The sequence below is a fragment of the Ranitomeya imitator genome, chromosome 2 (genome assembly GCF_032444005.1).
Source record: "Ranitomeya imitator isolate aRanImi1 chromosome 2, aRanImi1.pri, whole genome shotgun sequence".
NCBI lineage: Eukaryota > Metazoa > Chordata > Amphibia > Anura > Dendrobatidae > Ranitomeya > Ranitomeya imitator.
In genome coordinates, this window is record NC_091283.1 from 419,816,836 (window position 1) to 419,839,817 (window position 22,982).

The 22,982-nt window shown below is 45.0% G+C and overlaps 1 protein-coding gene and 1 long non-coding RNA gene across 2 annotated transcripts in view; one reads left to right on the forward strand and one right to left on the reverse strand.

The window, feature by feature from the left end:
- LOC138664260 (uncharacterized) overlaps positions 1-8,572 on the forward strand; it is a 268,604-nt gene extending 260,032 nt beyond the window's left edge. Inside the window, exon 2 of the long non-coding RNA XR_011318315.1 lies at positions 7,702-8,572. This is a non-coding gene — a long non-coding RNA (uncharacterized lncRNA). The remainder of the gene's footprint in view (positions 1-7,701) is intronic.
- Positions 1-22,982, reverse strand: part of LOC138664259 (cytochrome P450 2G1-like) — a 357,037-nt gene that overhangs the window by 313,455 nt on the left and 20,600 nt on the right. The window contains exon 3 of the mRNA XM_069750800.1: positions 9,986-10,135. Coding sequence (XP_069606901.1) covers positions 9,986-10,135 — 150 coding nt within the window. The remainder of the gene's footprint in view (positions 1-9,985; positions 10,136-22,982) is intronic.

The window sequence follows — 22,982 nt, forward strand, 5'->3', positions numbered from 1 at the left end:
TGGATATTTTTGGAAGGGTTTTATACTGACCGCACAGAACTCTGTCCTATCCTTTCCTATTTTAGCTAGAGTGGCCTCTTTTGCTTAATCCTGTTTTCTGCCTACGTGTGTCTTTCCTCTCCAACTCACAGTCAATATTCGTGGGGGGCTGCCTATCCTTTGGGGTTCTGCTCTGAGGCAAGATAGTATTCCTATTTCCATCTATAGGGGTATTTAGTTCTCCGGCTGTGACGAGGTGTCTAGGGTTTGTTAGGCACACCCCACGGCTACTTCTAGTTGCGGTGTCAGATCAGGATTTGCGGTCAGTACAGTTACCACCTACTCCAGTGAAAGTTATTCATGCGGCTCCAAGGTCACCGGATCATAACAACCGGCCAGTCAAGGATAGCCTGAATCTTACCAGATTCCATGTTCAGCCCCTGGGGAGAGATGATATAACCTAAGAACTGTATCTCAGAATGATGGAACTCGCATTTCTCCGGCTTGATATGCAGATGGCTCTCTTTCAGACGTCTTAAAACCGCCTTGACATGTTCTTCATGTTTGTGTAGAGAGTCAGAAAAGATTAGAATATCGTCCAAATAGATCACCACAAACTGGTCCAACAAATCTCTGAAAATGTCATTAGCAAGGTGTTGAAACGTTGCAGAGGCATTACAAAGCCCGAAGGGCATCACGAGATATTCAAAGTGTCCATACCGGCCTCGAAATGCTGTCTTCCACTCATCCCCTGGACGAATACGCACCAAATTATAAGCCCCACGAAGATCCAGTTTAGAGAACATCTTAGCATGGCGGACCCTTTCCAGTAATTCGGAAATCAGAGGCAAAGGGTAACGATTCCGTACGGTTACCTTATTGAGCTCTCGATAGTCCACACAGGGTCTCAGGGACCCATCCTTCTTCTTTACAAAAAAGATAGGTGCCCCTGCTGGTGAAGAAGAAGGACGTATGAAGCCTTTGGCCAGAATTTCATCAATATACTCCTTTAAGGCTTGAAGCTCAGGTGCCGTCAAAGGATATACGTTACCAAAAGGAATAGCTGCCCAGGAAGCAACTCAATGAGACAGTCATAATGCCTGTGTGGAGGAAGCTGATCTGCATTCTTCTTGTCAGATGTCAGAGAACTCTTTATATGCTGAAGGTAAAGCAAATACCTGTACTGGTGGTTCCGTCGCTGTGGACTCGGGGACAGCTTCAGTTAATGCTGAGTTGCTCCTTGTTGGAAAGATAATCTAATTGGTCTCCCAGTTGATAGTTGGATTCTCAGAATGTAGCCAAGACATGCCTAAAATCACAGGAAAATGAGGAGAAGAAATTAACAAGAAAGATAGTTGCTCTTGATGATTAGGCTCCAGCAAAATCTCAAGGGGTGCAGTCTCTTGATCCACAGGCCCGGAGATTAAAGATGACCCATCCACTGTTTCCATGGTAATTGGAGAGGCTCTTTGCTGAATTTCAATACCATGTTCCTTGGCAAATGCGATATCCATAAAATTGCCACCTGCACTAGAGTCAATCATAGCTGCACTGGAAATCCACTGTCCTGTACACAGGATCTTAATTGGGAGAAAACAGTGAGAGTTGGGACAGTTGATTAGAAAGTGGTCAGACTGGCCGCAGTAGAAACATAGACTTTCTCGAAGGCAATGCTCCCGGAGCTCATTACTCTCGCACCTCTGAACAGAATCAATTTGCATGGGCACCTCCTCTACCTCTCGAGATGTTTTACCTGCAGGCTCTTTGGAAGGAAGGGAAAAGTTAGAAATATGGTTATATGCAGAAAACTTCTCCTGCCTACGCTCAGTAAGGCGAATGTCAATGCACACACAATGCTGTATAAATGTTTCTAGCTCTTGTGGTGATTTAGAGCGAGCTAATTCATCCTTTACAATGCTAGACAGACCCCTTTTAAAAATAGGTAATTGTGCATAACTGTCACAATTAGTATCTACCGCTAATCTCCTGAATTCATTGGCATACTCAATAACAGAACGTTTAGCCTGGTGTAAAGACAATAAAGCAGATTCAGCAGTTGCACGGCAATTAGGGTAATCAAACATTAATGCCATAGTGGCCAAAAAATCGTCCAAATTATTTAACCGCGGGTCACGAGACTCAATCATCGGATTCGCCCAGGTGAGCTGCTCGTGTCAGCAGCATTATTACACACAATACTTTGGATCCACGAAATTTGTCGCGATCACCATTAAATCTGAATGGGGGCAACTTAGGTGGGCTAGCTGGTGGCGGTTGCCCAGATGGTAAAGTCGCTTGTGCAGCCATTTGAGTGCTTATGTCCTGAAAAGCCCATCCATACTGGGACTCTATACCAGCAAGTTTGTTTTCCTGGGCTGCCATGCGGGTGCTTAAGTCCTGCAAAGTTTGTCCAAACACTTGATTGTGTTCAAAGCTTCCAAACTTCTTTTGCAGACCTTCCACATCTTTCTGCAGTGATCTAATTATAGAGAACACCTGCTCTAGTCTGCTTTCTGCAGTCATTGTTCCAGCAGTCTCCTCTTTTGAAGCTAGAGTATTCTGTAAAGATTATAAGGGATAACTCAGGAGACTATTTGCATGGAACAAGACAACTACAGGACACAGTTTTATAAGTGGTAAAGTCTATATTATCACACGGTGATTCAAACAGGTGCAGAGAGAAACTCAAGTCCACAACACTTGGTGTCAATATTAAACGCAGCTTAACAGTCTACAGGAAACTTCAGAGGAAAATGCAATCATGCAGAAAGTCTATGAAGCACAATTATTCTTGAGGATACTTGACACGAATAAGTCCTTGGTAGTTCAAACACAGCTAGATATGCTTATAAGGAGTTCAAATAATATCTTAGCACAACCAGGGAGGCCTGGGTAAAAGTTTCAAGTTTAAGCAGAGCAGCAACAGCTTACATGTCCAGCAAATGCAGATGGAAACAAACACAAGCAGCCAGATGGAGGATTACTGGAAACCAATGTATACAGCAGAAACTCAGAGCTGAGTAGCAGGATCTCCACACAAGTTCACAGGAGCAGGTGCAGGTGCAAAGCCAGGGAGTCGACAGGAGCTGGATGAAAGGCAGAATACTCTAACTCAGACTAAAGGCTGGTGTGGAGTTATATAGCAGGAAGACACAGTGCACATGAGACCAAAGACGCCATCTTGGAAACGGGCAGTAATGCACAAAAGGTAATCAAAATGTTCAGAGTCCTGACAACCGCATGCAAATGCGTGCAAGCGCAGCGTTTTTTAGACACGTAAAGTAACGCATGCGGTTAAAAAAATGCTGCGTTTTCACTCTTTTTCATGCGTTTTGCATGCGTTTGTGTTTTCTGTGCGCATGGTGGAAAATTTAACAGGAAAAAAATCTAGATAAACAGACCCCGCCAATGGGACTACAGTGGGCGTGTATTATGGGATATCTTTATATAGACACTTGGACTGCTGAAATCTAAAGATTTTGCTACTGTATCCTGTGTCATGATGGATCTTCGCATGGAGAGCTTTTATTTCAACCTGGATTTAAGTATCAAGCTGTTTCTTGCCTGTGCGTTTGCTTAGGAGCAACAAATAACCCACTAGGAACCCGGCTCTCTTCACGAAGGTCCTTGTTGAAGCGATTCTTTATCGAACACCAATGTGTTTTGACTTTGAGCACTGTTGAAAAATATAAATAATGATTAGACAATGCACTTTTGACCGTGATCACACAACTCTGTGTGATCAGAGAAACTCTCAGGAGTTTCTCTCATCACACATAGTTGTGTGATTCCGGCCAAGGTCACTGCTGCAGCACACCGAATTGCAATACTTATAAAATGCATTTCGGACCCGAGATGGGGCATTGTCCCAGCCATCCCACATCGCTTTGGTCACCTCACTTCACTCCGCCGGATCGTCACATTGTCCGAGTGCTGCGGAACCTGGGTGTCCCACAATGGGACTCACTAATGGACCAGGGAGATTAGGATGTCATTGTCAATGAGGTCCTCATCCCGTTCTGGAACCTAAAAAATAAATAAAGTCCTTAATGTTGGAGACATTAACATAACGAAAAGAAAAAAAAGAGACCAAAAACTGGCATGAATATTCAAAGTCAAGAAAACAAAAAGGAGTCAAGAAAAAGGTAAAGAAAGAGGAAACTAGGACCTTACCAGATGGTCATCTATGTCCTTATCCTGGTTAGGTAGACTACACGCCATTAAGATGGTTTCCTTACCACGATTTCTGTATGTTTTCCGATCTTTACCCATTCCTCTCCCTGCCAAAACGTTACTAGATATCCATAACACGATCTCTAAATTTATATGGCAGGGGAAAAGACCTAGGATAAGACTTAAAACCATGTTTATTAGTAGAAGACGAGGAGGTATGTCTCTGCCCAACTTCACTTTATACTATAGAGCGGCCCAACTAGCCCAGCTAATAAGTGCTAATGAGGACAAACACAGCACACCCAGATAGGTAAATCTCGAATCTCACCTCCTGACCCCATTCACCCTACCAGGCCTCATGTGGTCGTTGTAGAGACTCCCGAAAGGGATCCATACATCAGCTCCATTCACAGCACACTCCCTGATGTTATGGAGGAAGGAAAGATTTAAACATTCCCTACAATCCAAAACTTCCTTAATGACACATATTTTTCATAATCCAGCTTTTCCGCCAGGGTTGGAGCCTCGCCCTTTCCATTGGTGGGTATCTAGGGGTTTAATTACCCTTAAACATCTTACTTCGCCATTTAACATTCTACTCACCAAGCAAGAGTTCATCCAAAAGTACTCCCCACCAAACTCTGAAATATTGTGTATCATCCAAATTTTTCACTTTGCTGAACAAATCTTAGGACATGGTGTCACCCACCGCCCATCAGTTTATGAGCAATTATGTTTAAATGACCCACTGGGCAGGGGAGCTATCTCTTTAATATACTCAAACCTGAACGCAATATCAGAGGATGTAAACCTCAAATATATGATACAATGGGAAAGAGACTTTAATAAGATAATGTCCCCATTGGAGTGGCAAAAATGTTGCTGCTCTCTCTCTAAGGGCAGTCTCCAAACATCATTAGTTGAGACATACATCAAGCTCCTACATAGGACATATTTAGTTCCAAGCAAACTACATGCCATCTACCCAAATTTATCGGATCGGTGTTTCAGGGGGTGTGGAGCCCTGGGCGATTTGAAGCATACGTGGTGGGATTGTTGTATCCGCCCTTTGGTCAAGGATCAAATCTATTGTGGAGGAGCTATATGGTGGAGCGATTCAGTTAGATGCTACGGTGCTCCTACTGGGAGCCAGATACCCGGGCTTCTCCAACAAACTCCATAATTTAGTCAATCAGCTGTTCCTCGCCGCTAAGCTACACATTGCAACGAAATGGAAAACAACTACCCTATCTCTTTCCTCAGTAATTGACAAGATGAACACTATCATGCTATGTGAACGAATACAAGCTACAAGAGAGGACTCATGGGAGCCTTACTATCAAATATGGAGACCGTGGATTGAAAGGAACTCTAGCAGTAATCTTGACCAAGTCTTAACACTATCTCTATGAGGCCAATTTAATGTCCGATAGTCTTCCTTAGACTCGCTCCTTATACCCGACCATTGATAGTACTCTGATGCAGTAATGGATCTCTTACTCCTCCCCCCCTCCTCTTGTCTTTTTCAACCACCTGTCTTTGTCTGCGTGTTTAATTGTATTGTTTAAATACCATCAAGGTTAATCTAGAATTTGATTATATTCATGTATATTCACCTGCGTGGGATTTTGTTGTGAAACTTTCTTGGTTTTTCTTTGAAAAATAAAAACTTGTTGAAACTAAAGAAAGAGGAAACTAAAGAAATGCACATTCAAGAATAGTAAAGTCAGGATACAATAAACAGTCAGCCAGGTATACTTACACGCTGCCGCCGTGCCAGTCGACCGTGTCCACGCTGCTCCTGCTCAGCCTCTGCCACAGTGGAAGAACTGCTGTAAAGAAAGGAAAAATCAAATTTGTCACATGTGTAGATGTGACAGAGAATACTTACCAATCTGAAGAGGTGAGTACTCACTTCACTTTCGATTCCATCTTGTGCAGGCTCAAGCCGTTGCTCCTCAGAAGAAGATGACATTCTGATGCATGCAAGAAAAAAAAACAGTAATTAGGACATATAGAGACAGAAAATAGAAAAATAAAGACATTGACTTTGATACTCACATTGTTCAGTGTTGATTCCTCCAAGGTTCCTGCGTCTGTCTGCTCTTGTTCCCAGTCTGCCGAGTTGTGGACTGCAAATGCCCACTCCCTCCTTTTATCAGTTTGTATGTGGGGGGTGGCTAATCAGTGTCTAGACATGTTTTCCTGTGGTACAACGCATGCGTTCACAAACGCAAGCAAATGCATGTGCTTCCGAACGCATGCGTTCACATAGACCGTAATGTGTTTTTTTTTTGCCGCATTCCTTCCGCTAACAACTGAATGCGTTTTGAGGTGGCAAATTGATGCCTCTGAAATTACTACATGTAGCGTTTACTGCGCCAAGCCACAGACAATGAAACAATGCATGCATCATCAAACGTGGCAAAACGCAACCAATCGCAGGCACCTGCATCCCTGATGTTAAAGATAGGAATACACAACGCATTCAGAAAATTGAGGCACAAACGCTGCGGACACAACTGCAAATGTGAAACCAGCCTTACTCCTGTACTGATTAGAAGCACTACACCTTCAAATTAAATGGTGCAAGTTTCTTTTAGCAGTGCAGGGATTAATCTGCTCAGTTGAGAGCTCTTTAGGCTCTTACCTGTTCACTGTTAGTCACTCCCAACTCCTATATAATCTAAGCCCTGGCAAGCGATTATTGCCAGAGCTATCACATGCTACATGGTTAATAAATGGTGGTTGGGGGTTGTTGTTTGAATTTGGTGAATTTATCTGAGACTGTTGCTAGGTTTTGTGTGTGAGCTAATTCCCCTCCTTCTCCTACTTTGATTTGTATACCTCTGTTTGTGTGAGTATATTTGTATGATTGGTATTGTCTTCTATAGCCCTGTTGGTATTACCTTGCTAGTATGGTTGATGTATTACAGTACACTACTACTTCTCTCTTCCCTGGCTGGTCGAGGGGTACAGAGTGAGGGCAGACTCAGGAGCTAAGGCAAGGTACGTGCTATGCACTCATTTTGCAGCACCCTAACACATCAGGTTTGGGGACCATGACTCCTAGGCAACCCTTAGTGGAGCCCAAGATTGCTTTGTCTGACAGGTTCTCAGGGGGTCGTGACAAGTTTGTTGTTTTCAGGGAGGCCTGTAAGCTATATTTTATGCTATGTCCTTGTTCCTCGGGAACCAAGGAGCAATGGGTTGGGATAATAATTTCCTTCAGGAGGACCCCAAGCATTAGCATTCTCTCTCCCGTCTGACTCACAGTCGCTCCAGATGGTGGAGGAATTTTTTATGGTCTGGGTCAGATTCCATAAACTTGCACCCATGTTCAAGGTAGAAGATTCCGTGTGGTTAGCAACTAAGATTCTGAAGTTAAATGTTCCTTCACAAAAACTTGGACAGAAATTAATTGGCCCTTTCAAGATCAACGGTATTGTGAGCTCTGTGGCCTGCCGGCTGAAGCTGCCTAAGACTATGAAGGTACACCCAGTTTTTCATGTATCTTTACTAAAGCCTGTATCTCCTAATACCTTCCAGGGACGTGTTGTGCCACCTCCGCAGCCTGTGGTGATTGATGGGCAAGAACAATTTGTGGTGGATGAAATTATTGATTCGAGGATTTGCAGGAATCGGCTCCAATACCTGATAAGATGGCAGGGATATCCCCCTAAGGAAGACTCTTGTGAACCTGTGGAAAACATCAATGCCCAACAGAAGATTTCTCGTTTTCATCAGAGATTCCCTGAGAAACCAGGTCCGGTATCATCCTGAGGCCACTTCTAAGGAGGGAGTAATGTCAGGACTCTGAACATTTTTTACCTTTTGTGCATTACTGCCCTTTTCCAAGATGGCGTCTTTGGTCTCATGTGCACTGTGTCTTCCTGCTATAAAACTCCACCCCAGCTTTCAGTCTGTGTCTGAGTATTCTGCCTTGCATCCAGCTCCTGACTTCTGATTACTCCCTGGCTATATACCTGCTCCTGTGAACCTGTGTGGTGATCCTGCTACTCTGCTCTGAGTTCCTGCTGCATACACCGGTTTCCAGTAATCCTCCTTCATCTGCTGCTCGTGTTTACTTCCATCTGCATTTGCTGGACATGGAAGCTGTTTCTGCTCTGCAAAAACCTGAGACTATTAACCAGGCCTTCCTGGTTGAGCTAAGATATGATTTGAACTGCCTTTTAAGCTTATCTATATGTGTTTGGACTAAGACAAGGATTTATTCGTGTCAAGTATCCTCAAGAATAATTGTGCTTCATAGACTTTCTGCTTGATTGCATTTTCCTCTGAAGTTTCCTATAGACTGCTAAGCTGCGTTTAATATTTACACCAAGTGTTGTGGACTTGAGTTTCTCTCTGCACCTGTTTGAATCACCGTGTGATAATATAGACTTTACCACTTATAAAACTGTGTCCTGTAGTTGTCTTGTTCCACGCAAAGAGTCTCCTGAGTTATCCCCTATAATTATTACAACAGGATAGGATATAATTACCTGTTTGGGACCAGCCCAGCATGGCAAGGGAATGTCATGCAACAAGGTAAAGCATTTTCTGGTTTAGCTAGACAGTGTTAGTGTGTGAGATTCAAGTGGAAGTTGAGGTGGCAGTGGACTGCAGGCACATGTAGCACATAGCCTTCTAACAGCATGAGGTCATACCGAATTTCCTGCAGACATTCGTGTAATATCCAGGCCTTATGGCCCGTACTAGGCACTGAGAAGTGTACTTTATTCCCTTCCATACAGAGGAAGCTGAATGGGGAAAAGTGTGAGGGAATTGTAACTGATTTCAGGAAGGAGTGCTGGGTGGGAAATCCCTGGGGCTAACTGTAGGATCAAGGGTAGGGATTGTCCGAGCTGAACATAAGCAGAAGCTTGAAATGTGCTGTATCAATGAAACTGGAATTGGAGGGTGCAGTGCCCGAAACTTCATGTTAAAGGCTCTTGTATCTGAATTGTTCAGTAAAGTTGAATTTGTTATAACGAACCGGGTGTCCCCTAATGTGTGTGTAGCTGACCTTGAACCAAAAGATGTAGATGCAGCGGAGGCCCCAGCCTGAAAGTGAGTACATTACATTGCACACAGCACAACATTGATGAACTGGGACTCTGCTCTTTTGTGGGCTGCAAGTGTGTGGAGAAGCAGCAACTCGCCCACGGCTATGGCCCTGGTCACCTTACATGAATAAAAGAAAAAAAATGTTTATATTCTGCTTTGCAGCCACTATTGCATTGTGTGCTCAGTTAAACATGAAACGTTTTGTGAAAGATGCTCTTTAATGTAATTTTCTAGAAAATCATGTCACCAAGTAATTTTACCGCACAATGATCACCATATTAAAACAACACCCAAGAACAATGATGAATTGCGCTTTTTTTCATCTTATCTATCACCCCAGACAGAATTTTCATTCCTGCTTTTCAGTTGCAACATTTTATGGTAAAAAGAAAGGGGACATTTAAAACTACAACTAGTCCCACAAAAAAACAGCTGCAAAGCAGGATAAAAATGAAAAAAGGTGTAACTTTTGGAACTCTTTAAAATGGCAAGTACCAGATTTGGTGCTTATTCTCTAGTTAGGCTTGACTCAACTTGATTGACTTCTTGTCTGCATTACTTGCTACTGTGCTGAGCTGACACATATTTATAAAAGTCCTCTTTCTTGCATTATTCATTTTCTCCTTACTTTTCCCAGTATAATTTGAGACTTTTAACATTTGCCATTGCCCATTAAGCCATAGTTATCGGGTAAAGTGTCAGTGATTATTGAAGAAAAAAAGATGTAATCATTGGAGCAGATTGTAGACTATATTGACCTTACCACATGTGGCTTCCATAGCCTTGAGCAAGTAGCCAACTTCTTCTTGCACTCTTTCCTCCATTGATCTTTTTCCCATTCCAAAATTTCTTAGTGTGGTGACTGCAAATCGTCTTGTGTGTTTCCAGTGCTCACCATTCGCACCTACAATGCCTAAATAAGAACAAAAACTTCAATAGTGATACAAAATATATAGTAGTCAGTAATGGTTACTTTTTTTATCCAAGCATAGGGAGAAAAATTATGCAATCACTCAATTCTGTGGAAAAAAATATGGAATCATGAAAAACAAACAAACAAAAAAACACTCCAAAACATCAGTATTATTTTGTTGCACCACCTCTGGCTTTTATTACAGCTTGCAATCTCTGAGGTATGGACTTAATGAGTGTCAAATAGTACTCTTCATCAATCTGTCTCCAACTTTCTCTGATTGGTGTTGCCAGATCAGTTTGCAGGTTGGAGCCTTGTCATGGACCATTTTCTTCAACTTCCACCAAAGATTTTTAATTGGATTGAGATCCGGACTATTTGCAGGCCATGACATTGACCTTATGTGTCTTTTTTTAAGGAATGTTTGCACAGTTTTTGCTGTATGGCAGGATGCATTATCATCTTGAAAAATGATTTAATCATCCCCAAACATCCTTTCAATTGATGGGATAAGAAAAGTGTCCAAAATATCAACATAAACTTGTGCATTTATTGAAGATGTAATGACAGCCATCTCCCCAGTGCCTTTACCTGACATGCATCTGCAGCGCCCCAGAGTCCTGGTCGTTGCAGTAATGTCGCTCTGCCACTAAGGGGAGTGATGTTACGTCTGATTGCACTAAAGGAGTTCACCTGACCAGGTATCACAAGCACACATTACACTTCACACTCTGGCCACTAGGGGGAGCAAAAGGCACTATGTATTAGGCCACTCCTCACACTGGTAAAACTAGGGGTCGGATAGGAAGTTAGGACAGAACGCAGCCTGCAAGAGTCCAGGGAGGACCTGTCAGGGGTGGGTTCCTGACAGGGGCCTAGCAGAAAGAATAGAGAGTGACGGAACCGTGCCTGCACTACCTTGCGGCGGTATCCCAAGAAAGGACACGAAGAGAAGGATATTGTAGAAAAGTGAGAAACGAGATCAAAGCACAAAGGAGAGCCAGTAGGAGTCGTGCCCCGAGAACGGCAACATCCTACTGAGGCGCGTAGCCGGTGACCGGAACACCGAGGAAGTAACTGACTCCAAGCACTACTTCAAATACCGCAGGACAGTTGATTATAGGTTGGCTGTCTACCATACATCACCTAAGAAGACATAGGGGGCAAGCGTGGAGAGGGGCATCTCTAGGGTCCCAGAATAGCTCCGAGCCTTCCCGTCAAACGGGTGCGTCCTATCCAGATAAACTTGGGGGACAGAGAGAGAGAGAACGAACGAACACGAGAGTTGTGAGGACTATCCCGAATGCTCAGCAGGGAAGAACTACAACACACAGGCGCTAGTGGTAGGCACTGATTTCCACCTGCAAAGGGAACTCTGGATGTGCCTTCGGACCGGCCGGTCTCAGACAGCCCAGTTAACAGTGCCCTGGATTGAGGATCCTGAAGTCTTCAGTAAAAGGTAAAGAAACTGCAACCTTGTGTCCTCGTTATTAACTGCGCCTCACACCATCACCACCTACACTACTGGGAAGCCCTGGGGATATACTTCACCTGTGGGAAGGTATACCATCTAGCTGCCATCACATCACCCCAGTGGACCCCAAGCAGCGTCGGTCACCCTGACCGAATACCACAGGTGGCGTCACGAAACCTTAGCTGACTTTCATCACCCCCTTTCATTGGACGCCCCTTAGCAGGGTCACGGACCGGGTCCAGCCACCGTGACAACCCTAGAACTGAGACAGAGAGGACCAGTACCGAGTAACCCATGGCCCTGCGTCTGGGGGCACTCCACATCCCCATATCATCAATGACTGTGGAAATTTGCATGTTCTCTTCAGGCAGTCATCTTTATAAATCTCATTGGAACGGCACCAAACAAAAGTTCCAGCATCATCACCTTGCCCAATGCAGATTCGCGATTCATCACTGAAAATGACTTTCATCTAATCATCCACAGTCCACGATTGTTTTTCCTTAGCCCATCGTAACCTTGTTTTTTTCTGTTTAGGTGTTAATGATGGCTTTTGTTTAGCTTTTCTGTATGTAAATCCCATTTCCTTTAGGCGGTTTCTTACAGTTTGGTCACAGACGTTGACTTCAATTTTCAGCCATTCGTTTCTCATTTGTTTTGTTGTGCATTTCCTGTTTTGGAGACATATTGTTAGGGCTAGCGGAACGCACCGAGTAAATATAGATTTTGGTATTGGTGCGTTTGCAGCCCGGGGTCCACCATGCAGGAGAAACCTGCTGCTAGCAAATGACGGCACTATATGGCGGTATAAGCGAACTCTGTTACTTCACAGAGTCGCACAGAAAAAAGACGCTGTGCCCTGTTAATGTCACAGGGGAACACAGGTAACTGCTGGCCTGATGGCAGTCAGTGGTCACGCACTCCGAGAAGCACACAAAACACTCCTCTCCGGTGGAACCGGAATTCTAGAGGCTATGAGCCAGCCCTGAATACATTCATGCAAAACTCCTCACCGGAGGTGTAGGTATTCTAGGGGCTTATTTCAGCCAAACCCTGTCCACATACAGCTGTGACCACATTAGCAAAGCTCATACACATGTTGATACTAGCGCATGGCCATGCAAAACTTTTATAGCTGCAGCAACTTTAGGACCTTCCTAGAGGACCAATGGGAGCTGCCACAGTACCTGAGCAACTAAAGGACCTTCCTAGAGGACCAATGGGAGCTGCTGCAGTACCTGAGCATGTGACTCCTGACCTCCAATGAGAGGTCTTACCTTAGGCATGCTCAGAAGGGGAAAAGCAGGACTTAGTCCCAGAGACGTCTGCTTGCCGCTGACCAGTACTGGCTATAATGGCAGAACCTGGAAGAACAGCAGTAACCAGGCGGAGTATCTGCGTGAGCCAGACCTTGGGACTGACGTCTCTGTTGAACAGGCTCCACTGTGGCTGGAGAAAGATGGGAGACCGCAGCGGAGATAGCTCGAGATTCCTCAAGGAGCCATGTGCCCAGTGACCACCAGAGAGCGCGGCACCGTGCACTCCATGAACGTGAGTACAGCGCATGTGCGCAGTAGAGAGAGGCAGTTTATGCTCCGTGTTCAGCTCTGCTAAACAATAATTAAAGCACACAGAGGAATGTCAGAGGATGTTTGTACGGTCAGCAATGTACTCCCTCAGCATTTTCCCAAACTTTGCACTCCTTGTGAGAGTCCCCCAAGCCTCAGGGCCAGGGCGATGGGAGTGTCTGAGAAAACTCTCCCCAAATTTTGTCAGTGTTCCCTGCCTCTGCTGGATTGGAGTTGTGTCTCTCTCACCTGAACTCCTTGCTTGACCAACGAACTGTGACCTCTTCTGCCAGCATTTTCAGATGGAAATTTTTTTAATAATTCAGCAAGAAGGGCCATATGGTCCTCCAACATTGTAGTACACCTGTCTGCCTCTGGAGTAAGAGATATAAGGTTCTCCTTGTAGCGTGGGTCTAGAATTGCCAACAATCAGTATTGCTTGTCACCTAAAATTTTGAGAACGCAAGGGTGACAGGAAAGGCAGCGTAACATAATCTCAGCCATGCGTGCAAGACTGCTAACAGTCGATACTTCCGTGTCCTCACCAAGAGGACAACTGACCATGGTCTCCTCCTCCTCCTCCGTGTCCTTAGGCCTCCACGACTTATAACAAACCTAAGTAATGTAATTGTAAATATATCATTGTAAATACATTTCCCTGTAGTTTTTATTTCCCCCACCTCATTGTAGATTGTAAGTTGTCATGAGCAGGGTAGTTTTATTTCTGTTTAATTTTTGTATTAGTGTTATCGTTGTTACTTAGGACTGTTGTGTTTTAAACTGTAAATATGTTGGCGCTATATAAATAACTATAAATATTAATATTAGAACACAGAGAAGCAGGATGGAGATGTTAATTATGGCGTCATTGCCAATGACCATCTTGGTGAATTCCTCAAAGTTTTGAAGGATGGTACATATGTCTGATACCCAAGTCAAAACTGAATACCGACGGCCTTGTTGATGCTGGTAGTCAACAACTGCCCTCTTCTGCTCCCAAATCCTTTCCAAAATTTGCAGTGTAGAGTTCCAAAGCATGGGGAGGACATCACACACCAGCCAGTGAGCCAGAAGCCGCAAGTGCTGCAGAAGCACGGCAATGGCGGATGAAGCTCTAGCTGACTTTCTAAAATGGGTACACAGAGCCTCGTACTTTTCCTAGCAGATCTAGCACCTCCATGTCGCTTTTCTGAAAACGTTGAACAATGAGGTTAAGCACATGGGCCAGGCATGGCACGTGTGTGAGCTCGCCTCGACATAGAGCAGCCACCAGGTTCCAGCCGTTGTCACACATGACTGTTGTGAATTCTGTTGGCAAGCTCCCTCCTGTGGTCATGAATGGTACTTCGGCTGGTTCTGTCCATGGGCTTCCTCTGGTGGTTGTGAGTGGAGCTGCAGCTTCTGAGTTTCCTTCCACAGGTGACGAGGTTAATTCGTTAGCTGGCTGCTCTATTTAACTCCACTTAGATCATTGCTCTATACCACCTGTCAATGTTCCAGTATTGGTCTAGTTCTCTCCTGGATCGTTCTTGTGACCTGTCTTCCCAGCAGAAGCTAAGTTCCTGCTTGTTTTTCTCTGCTTTGCTATTTTTCTGTCCAGCTTGCTATTTTGATTTTGTCTTGCTTGCTGGAAGCTCTGGGACGCAGAGGGAGCGCCTCCGCACCGTGAGTCGGTGCGGAGGGTCTTTTTGCGCCCTCTGCGTGGTCTTTTTGTAGTTTTTTCTCCTGACCGCAAAGTTACCTTTCCTATCCTCTGTCTGTTCAGTAAGTCGGGCCTCACTTTGCTAAATCTATTTAATCTCTGTGTTTGTAATTTTCATCTTTACTCACAGTCATTATATGTGGGGGGCTGCCTTTTCCTTTGGGGAATTTCTCTGAGGCAAAGTAGGCTTTATTTTTCTATCTCTAGGGCTAGCTAGTTTCTTAGGCTGTGTCGAGTTGCATAGGGAGCGTTAGGAGCAATCCACGGCTATTTCTAGTGTGTGTGATAGGATTAGGGATTGCGGTCAGCAGAGTTCCCACATCTCAGAGCTCGTCCTATATTATTAGTAACTATCAGGTCGTTCCGTGTGCTCTTAACCACCAGGTCCATTATTGTCCTTAGCACCAGGTCATAACAGTACAGGTGGCCCAAAGTATTAATGCATCTCAATAGAGGGATAAGAGAAGTTCTGAGACCATTTTTTTTTCTTTGCAGTGTGTTTTGTCTCTCTTTTCCCCTTTACCTCTGGGTGGTTCAGGATACAGGTGTAGATATGGACATTCAAGGTCTGTCTGTTGTGAATTCTGTTGTCGGGCTCCCTCCTGTGGTCATGAATGGTACTTCGGCTGGTTCTGTCCATGGACTTCCTCTGGTGGGTGTTTCTGAGTTTCCTTCCACAGGTGACGTGGTTAATTCGTTAGCTGCTGCTCTATTTAACTCCACTTAGATCTTTGTTCCAGGCCACCTGTCAATGTTCCAGTATTGGTCTAGTTCACTCCTGGGTCATTCTTGTGACCTGTCTTCCCATCAGAAGCTAAGTTCAGCTTGTATTTCTTTGGTTTGCTATTTTTCTGTCCAGCTTGCTATTTAATTTGTTGTCTTGCTTGCTGGAAGCTCTGGGACGCAGAGGGAGCGCCTCCGCACCGTGAGTCGGTGAGACCATTTTTTTTTCTTTGTAGTGTGTTTTGACTCTTTTTTCCCCTTTACCTCTGGGTGGTTCAGGACACTGGTGTTAACATGGACATTCAAGGTCTGTCCTCTTGGATGGATAATCTCACTACAAGAATACAAAACATTCAAGATTTTGTGGTTCAGAATCCGATGTCTGAGCCTAGGATTCCAATTCCTGATTTGTTTTTTGGTGATAGATCTAAGTTCTTGAATTTCAAAAATAATTGTAAATTATTTCTTGCCTTGAAACCTCGCTCCTCAGGTGACCCTGTTCAACAAGTAAAGATCATTATTTCTTTGTTACGTGGTGACCCTCAAGACTGGGCATTTTCCCTTGCGCCAGGAGATCCGGCATTGCGTGATGTTGATGCGTTTTCCTGGCACTTGGATTGCTTTATGACGAACCTAATTCAGTGGATCAGGCAGAGAAAATCTTGCTGGCTCTGTGTCAGGGTTAGGATGAAGCGGAGATATATTGTCAGAAGTTTAGAAAGTGGTCTGTGTTCACTCAGTGGAATGAATGTGCCCTGGCAGCAATCTTCAGAAAGGGTCTCTCTGAAGCCCTTAAGGATGTCATGGTGGGGTTTCCCATGCCTGCTGGTCTGAATGAGTCTATGTCCTTGGCCATTCAGATCGATCGACGCTTGCGTGAGCGTAAAGCTGTGCACCATTTGGCGGTACTATCTGAGCATGGGCCTGAGTCTATGCAATGTGATAGGACTTTGACCAGAGCTGAACGGCAAGAACACAGACGTCGGAATGGGCTATGTTTTTATTGTGGTGATTCCACTCATGCTATCTCCGTTTGTCCTAAGCGAACTAAGCGTTTCGCTAGGTCTGCCACCATTGGTACAGTACAGTCTAAATTTCTATTGTCTGTTACTCTGATTTGCTCTTTGTCATCCTATTCTGTTATGGCATTTGTGGATTCAGGTGCTGTCCTGAATTTGATGGACTTGGAGTATGCTAGGCGCTGAGGTTTTTTCTTGGAGCCCTTGCAGTATCCTATTCCATTGAGAGGAATTGATGCTACGCCTTTGGCCAAGAATAAGCCTCAGTACTGGACCCAATTGACCATGTGTATGGCTCCTGCACATCAGGAGGATATCCGCTTTCTGGTGTTGCATAATCTGCATGATGTGGTCGTATTGGGGTTGCCATGGCTACAGGTTCATAATCCAGTATTGGACTGGAAATCTATGTCTGTGTCCAGCTGGGGTTCCCAGGGGGTACATGGTGATGTTCCATTTTTGTCTATTTCGTTATCCACCCCTTCTGAAGTTCCAGAGTTTTTGTCGGATTATCGGGATGTATTTGGTGAGCCCAAAGCCAGTGCCCTACCTCTTCATAGGGATTGCGATGGTGCAATTAATTTGATTCCTGGTAGTAAGTTTCCTAAGGGCCGATTGTTCACTCTATCTGTGCCAGAACACGCCGCTATGCGGAGTTATATAAAGGAATCCTTGGAGAAAAGCCATATTCGCCCGTCGTCATCACCGTTAGGAGCAGGGTTCTTTTTTGTGGCCAAGAAGGATGGTTCTTTGAGACCTTGTATTGATTACCGCCTTCTTAATAAAATTATAGTCAAATTTCAGTATCCTTTGCCGTTGCTATCTGATTTGTTTGCTCGTATTAAAGGGGCTAGTTGGTTCACCAAGATAGATCTTCGAGGGGCGTATAATCTTGTGCGTATTAAACAGGGCGACGAATGGAAAACAGCATTTAATACGCCCGAGGGCCATTTTGAGTACCTGGTTATGCCATTCGGGCTTTCCAATGCTCCATCAGTATTTCAGTCCTTTATGCATGACATCTTCCGAGAGTACCTGGATAAATTCCTGATTGTGTATTTGGATGATATTTTGGTCTTTTCGGATGATTGGGAGTCTCATGTGAAGCAGGTCAGAATGGTGTTCCAGGTCCTTCGTGCGAATTCCTTGTTTGTGAAGGGGTCAAAGTGTCTCTTTGGAGTTCAGAAGGTTTCATTTTTGGGGTTCATTTTTTCCCCTTCTACTATCGACATGGACCCTGTTAAAGTCCAGGCCATTTACGATTGGACTCAGCCGACATCTGTGAAGAGCCTGCAGAAGTTCCTGGGCTTTGCTACTTTTTATCGGCGCTTCATCGCTAATTTTTCTACTGTTGCTAAACCGTTGACTGATTTGACCAAGAAGGGTGCTGATGTGGTCAATTGGTCTTCTGCAGCTGTAGAGGCTTTTCAGGAATTGAAGCGTCGTTTTTCTTCGGCCCCTGTGTTGTGCCAGCCAGATGATTCGCTCCCGTTTCAGGTTGAGGTTGATGCTTCTGAGATTGGAGCAGGGGCTGTTTTGTCGCAAAGAAGTTCTGATGGCTCGGTGATGATGCCATGTGCTTTCTTTTCTAGAAAGTTTTCGCCTGCTGAGCGTAACTATGATGTTGGTAATCGTGAGTTGTTGGCCATGAAGTGGGCATTCGAGGAGTGGCGTCATTGGCTGGAAGGAGCCAAGCATCGCGTGGTGGTCTTGACAGATCACAAGAATTTGACTTATCTTGAGTCTGCCAAACGGTTGAATCCGAGACAGGCTCGATGATCGTTATTTTTCTACCGTTTTGATTTTGTGGTTTCGTACCTTCCGGGCTCTAAGAATGTGAAGGCTGATGCCCTGTCAAGGAGTTTTGTGCCTGACTCTCCGGGTGTTCCTGAGCCAGCGGGTATTCTCAAAGAGGGGGTAATTTTGTCTGCCATCTCCCCTGATTTGCGGTGGGTGCTGCAAAAATTTCAGGCTGATAGACCTGACCGTTGCCCAGCGGAGAAACTGTTTGTCCCTGATAGATGGACTAGTAGAGTTATCTCTGAGATTCATTGTTCAGTGTTGGCTGGGCATCCTGGAATCTTTGGTACCAGAGATTTGGTGGCTAGATCCTTCTGGTGGCCGTCTTTGTCACGGGATGTGCGTTCTTTTGTGCAGTCCTGTGGGACTTGTGCTCGGGCTAAGCCCTGCTGTTCTCGTGCCAGTGGGTTGCTTTTGCCCTTGCTGGTCCCGAAGAGGCCTTGGACACATATCTCTATGGATTTTATTTCAGATCTTCCCGTCTCTCAAAAGATGTCAGTCATTTGGGTGGTCTGTGATCGCTTCTCTAAGATGGTCCATTTGGTACCCTTGTCTAAATTACCTTCCTCCTCTGATTTGGTGCCATTGTTCTTCCAGCATGTGGTTCGTTTACATGGCATTCCAGAGAATATCGTTTCTGACAGAGGTTCCCAGTTTGTTTCGAGGTTTTGGCGAGCCTTTTGTGCTAGGATGGGCATTGACTTGTCTTTTTCCTCGGCTTTCCATCCTCAAACTAATGGCCAGACCGAACGAACCAATCAGACCTTGGAAACACATCTGAGATGCTTTGTTTCTGCTGATCAGGATGACTGGGTGTCCTTTTTGCCTTTGGCTGAGTTCTCCCTTAATAATCGGGCCAGCTTGGCTACCTTGGTTTCGCCGTTTTTCTGCAACTCTGGGTTCCATCCTCGTTTCTCTTCAGGGCAGGTTGAGTCTTCGGACTGTCCTGGTGTGGATACTGTGGTGGACAGGTTGCAGCAGATTTGGACTCATGTAGTGGACAATTTGACCTTGTCCCAGGAGAAGGCTCAACGTTTCGCTAATCGCAGACGCTGTGTGGGTCCTCGACTTCGTGTTGGGGATTTGGTTTGGTTATCTTTTCGTCATATTCCTATGAAGGTTTCCTCTCCTAAGTTTAAACCTCGTTTCATTGGTCCGTATAGGATTTCTGAGGTTCTTAATCCTGTGTCTTTTCGTCTGACCCTTCCAGATTCTTTTTCCATACATAACGTATTCCATAGGTCATTTTTGCCGAGATACGTGGCACCTATGGTTCCATCTGTTGATCCTCCTGCCCCGGTTTTGGTGGAGGGGGAGTTGGAGTATATTGTGGAGAAGATTTTGGATTCTCGTGTTTCAACACGGAAACTTCAGTATCTGGTTAAGTGGAAGGGTTATGCTCAGGAAGATAATTCCTGGGTCTTTGCCTCTGATGTCCATGCTCCCGATCTTGTTCGTGCCTTTCATATGGCTCATCCTGGTCGTCCTGGGGGCTCTGGTGAGGGTTCGGTGACCCCTCCTCAAGGGGGGGGGGGGGTACTGTTGTGAATTCTGTGGCAGAGCTCCCTCCTGTGGTCACAAGTGGTACTTCGGCTGATTCTCTCTGTGAGCTTCCATTGGTGGAGGAGAGTGGTACTGCGGCTTCTGAGTTTCGTTCCTCAGGTGATGTGGTGATGTCGTTAGGTGCTGCTCTATTTAACTCCACCTAGTGCTTTGATCCTGGCCTCCAGTCAATGTTCTAGTATTGGACCTGTTTCCTCCTGGATCGTTCCTGTGGCCTGCTGCTCTGCATAGCTAAGTTCCGCTTTTGCTATTTTGTTTGCTATTTTTTCTGTCCAGCTTGCTTAATTTTGTTTTCTTGCTTGCTGGAAGCTCTGGGACGCAGAGGGTGTACCTCCGTGCCGTTAGTTCGGTACGGAGGGTCTTTTTGCCCCCTTTGCGTGGTTTTTGTAGGGTTTTGTGTTGACCGCAAAGTTACCTTTCCTATCCTCGCTCTGTTCAGTAAGTCGGGCCTCACTTTGCTAAATCTATTTCATCTCTATGTTTGTCTTTTCATCTTAACTCACAGTCATTATATGTGGGGGCTGCCTTTTCCTTTGGGGTATTTCTCTGAGGCAAGGTAGGCTTATTTTCTATCTTCAGGCTAGCTAGTTTCTCAGGCTGTGCCGAGTTGCATAGGGAGCGTTAGGCGCAATCCACGGCTGCCTCTAGTGTGGTTGGAGAGGATTAGGGATTGCGGTCAGCAGAGTTCCCACGTCTCAGAGCTCGTTCTATGTTTTTGGGTTATTGTCAGGTCACTGTATGTGCTCTGACTTCTATGTCCATTGTGGTACTGAATTACCTTATCATAACAGTGCTCCATCTGCGTCTCAGAGCTTCCAGCAAGCAAGAAAAACCAATATAGCAAGCTGGACAGAAAATATAGCAAACAAAAATAACATTAGCAGAACTTAGCTTATGCAGGATAGACAGGCCACAGGAACGATCCAGGAGGAAGCAAGACCAATACTAGAACATTGACTGGAGGCCAGGATCAAAGCACCAGGTGGAGTTAAATAGAGCAGCACCTAACGACTTAACCTCATTACCTGAGGAAGGAAACTCAGAAGCCGCAGTACCACTCTCATCCACCAAAGGAAGCTTATAGACAGAACCAGCCGCAGTACCACTCACGACCACAGGAGGGAGCTTGGCCACAGAATTCACAACACTGGAAGCTCTGAGACGCAGAGAGATCACCTCCGTACCGTTAGTCGGTGCGGAGGGTCTTTTTGCCCCTCTGCATGGTTGTTTGTAGGTTTTTGTGCTGACCGCAAAGCTATCTTTCCTATGCTCGGTCTATTCAGTAAGTCGGGCCTCGCTTTGCTAAAGTCTATTTCATCTCTGTGTTTGTATTTTCATCTTAACTCACAGTCATTATATGTGGGGGGCTGCCTTTTCCTTTGGGGAAATTCTCTGAGGCAAGGTAGGCTTATTTTTCTATCTTCAGGGCTAGTTAGTTTCTCAGGCTGTGCCGAGTTGCATAGGGAGCGTTAGGCGCAATGCACGGCTACCTCTAGTGTGGTATGATAGGATTAGGGATTGCGGTCAGCAGAGTTCCCACGTCTCAGAGCTCGTCCTATGTTAGTAACTATCAGGTCACTTTGTGTGCTCTTAACCACTAGATCCATTGTGGTTCTGAATCACCTGTTCATAACAGTACTGGAGGCCCAAAGTACTAATGCTTCTCAATAGAGGGAAAAGAGAAGTTCTGAGACCATTTTTTTTTCTTTGCACTGTGTTTTGTCTTTCTTTTCCCCTAGACATTTGGGTGGTTCAGGACACAGGTGTAGTGATGGACATTAAAGATCTGTCTTCTTGTGTGGATCATCTCACTGCAAGAGTACAAAATATTCAAGACTTTGTGGTTCAGAATTCTATGTTAGAGCCAAGAATTCCTATTCCTGATTTGTTTTCTGGAGATAGAGCTAAGTTTCTGAGTTTTAAGAATAATTGTAAACTGTTTCTGGCTTTGAAACCCTGCTCCTCTGGTGACCCAGTTCAACAAGTTAAGATCATTATTTCTTTTTTACGTGGTGACCCTCAAGACTGGGCATTTTCCCTTGCGCCAGGAGATCCTGCATTATGTAATATTGATGCGTTTTTTCTGGCGCTCGGATTGCTGTATGATGAACCTAATTCAGTGGATCAGGCAGAGAAAAGTTTGCTGGCTCTGTCTCAGGGTCAGGATGAGGTAGAGATATATTGTCAGAAGTTTAGGAAGTGGTCTGTGCTCACGCAATGGAATGAATGTGCGCTGGCAGCAATTTTCAGAAAAGGTCTCTCTGAAGCCCTTAAGGATGTCATGGTGGGATTTCCTATGCCTGCTGGTCTGAGTGAGTCTATGTCTTTGGCCATTCAGATTGGTCGACGCTTGCGTGAGCGTAAAACTGTGCACCATTTGGCGGTATTGTCTGAGCATGGACCTAAGCCTATGCAGTGCGATAGGACTTTGACCAGAGCTGAACGGCAAGAACACAGACATCAGAATGGGCTGTGTTTTTACTGTGGTGATTCCACTCATGCTATCTCCGATTGTCCTAAACGCACTAAGCGGTTCACTAGGTCTGCCACCATTGGTAAGGTACAGTCGAAATTTCTTTTGTCTGTTACTTTGATCTGCTCTTTGTCTTCCTATTCTGTCATGGCATTTGTGGATTCAGGCGCTGCCCTGAATTTGATGGACTTGGAGTATGCTAGGCGCTGTGGTTTTTTCTTGGAGCCCTTGCAGTATCCTATTCCATTGAGAGGAATTGATGCTACGCCTTTGGCCAAGAATATGCCTCAGTATTGGACCCAGCTGACCATGTGCATGGCTCCTGCGCATCAGGAGGATATTCGCTTTTTGGTGTTGCATAATCTGCATGATGTGGTCGTGTTGGGGTTGCCATGGCTACAAGTCCATAACCCAGTATTGGATTGGAAATCAATGTCTGTGTCCAGCTGGGGTTGTCAGGGGGTACATGGTGATGTTCCTTTTCTGTCTATTTCATCATCCACCCCTTCTGAGGTCCCAGAGTTC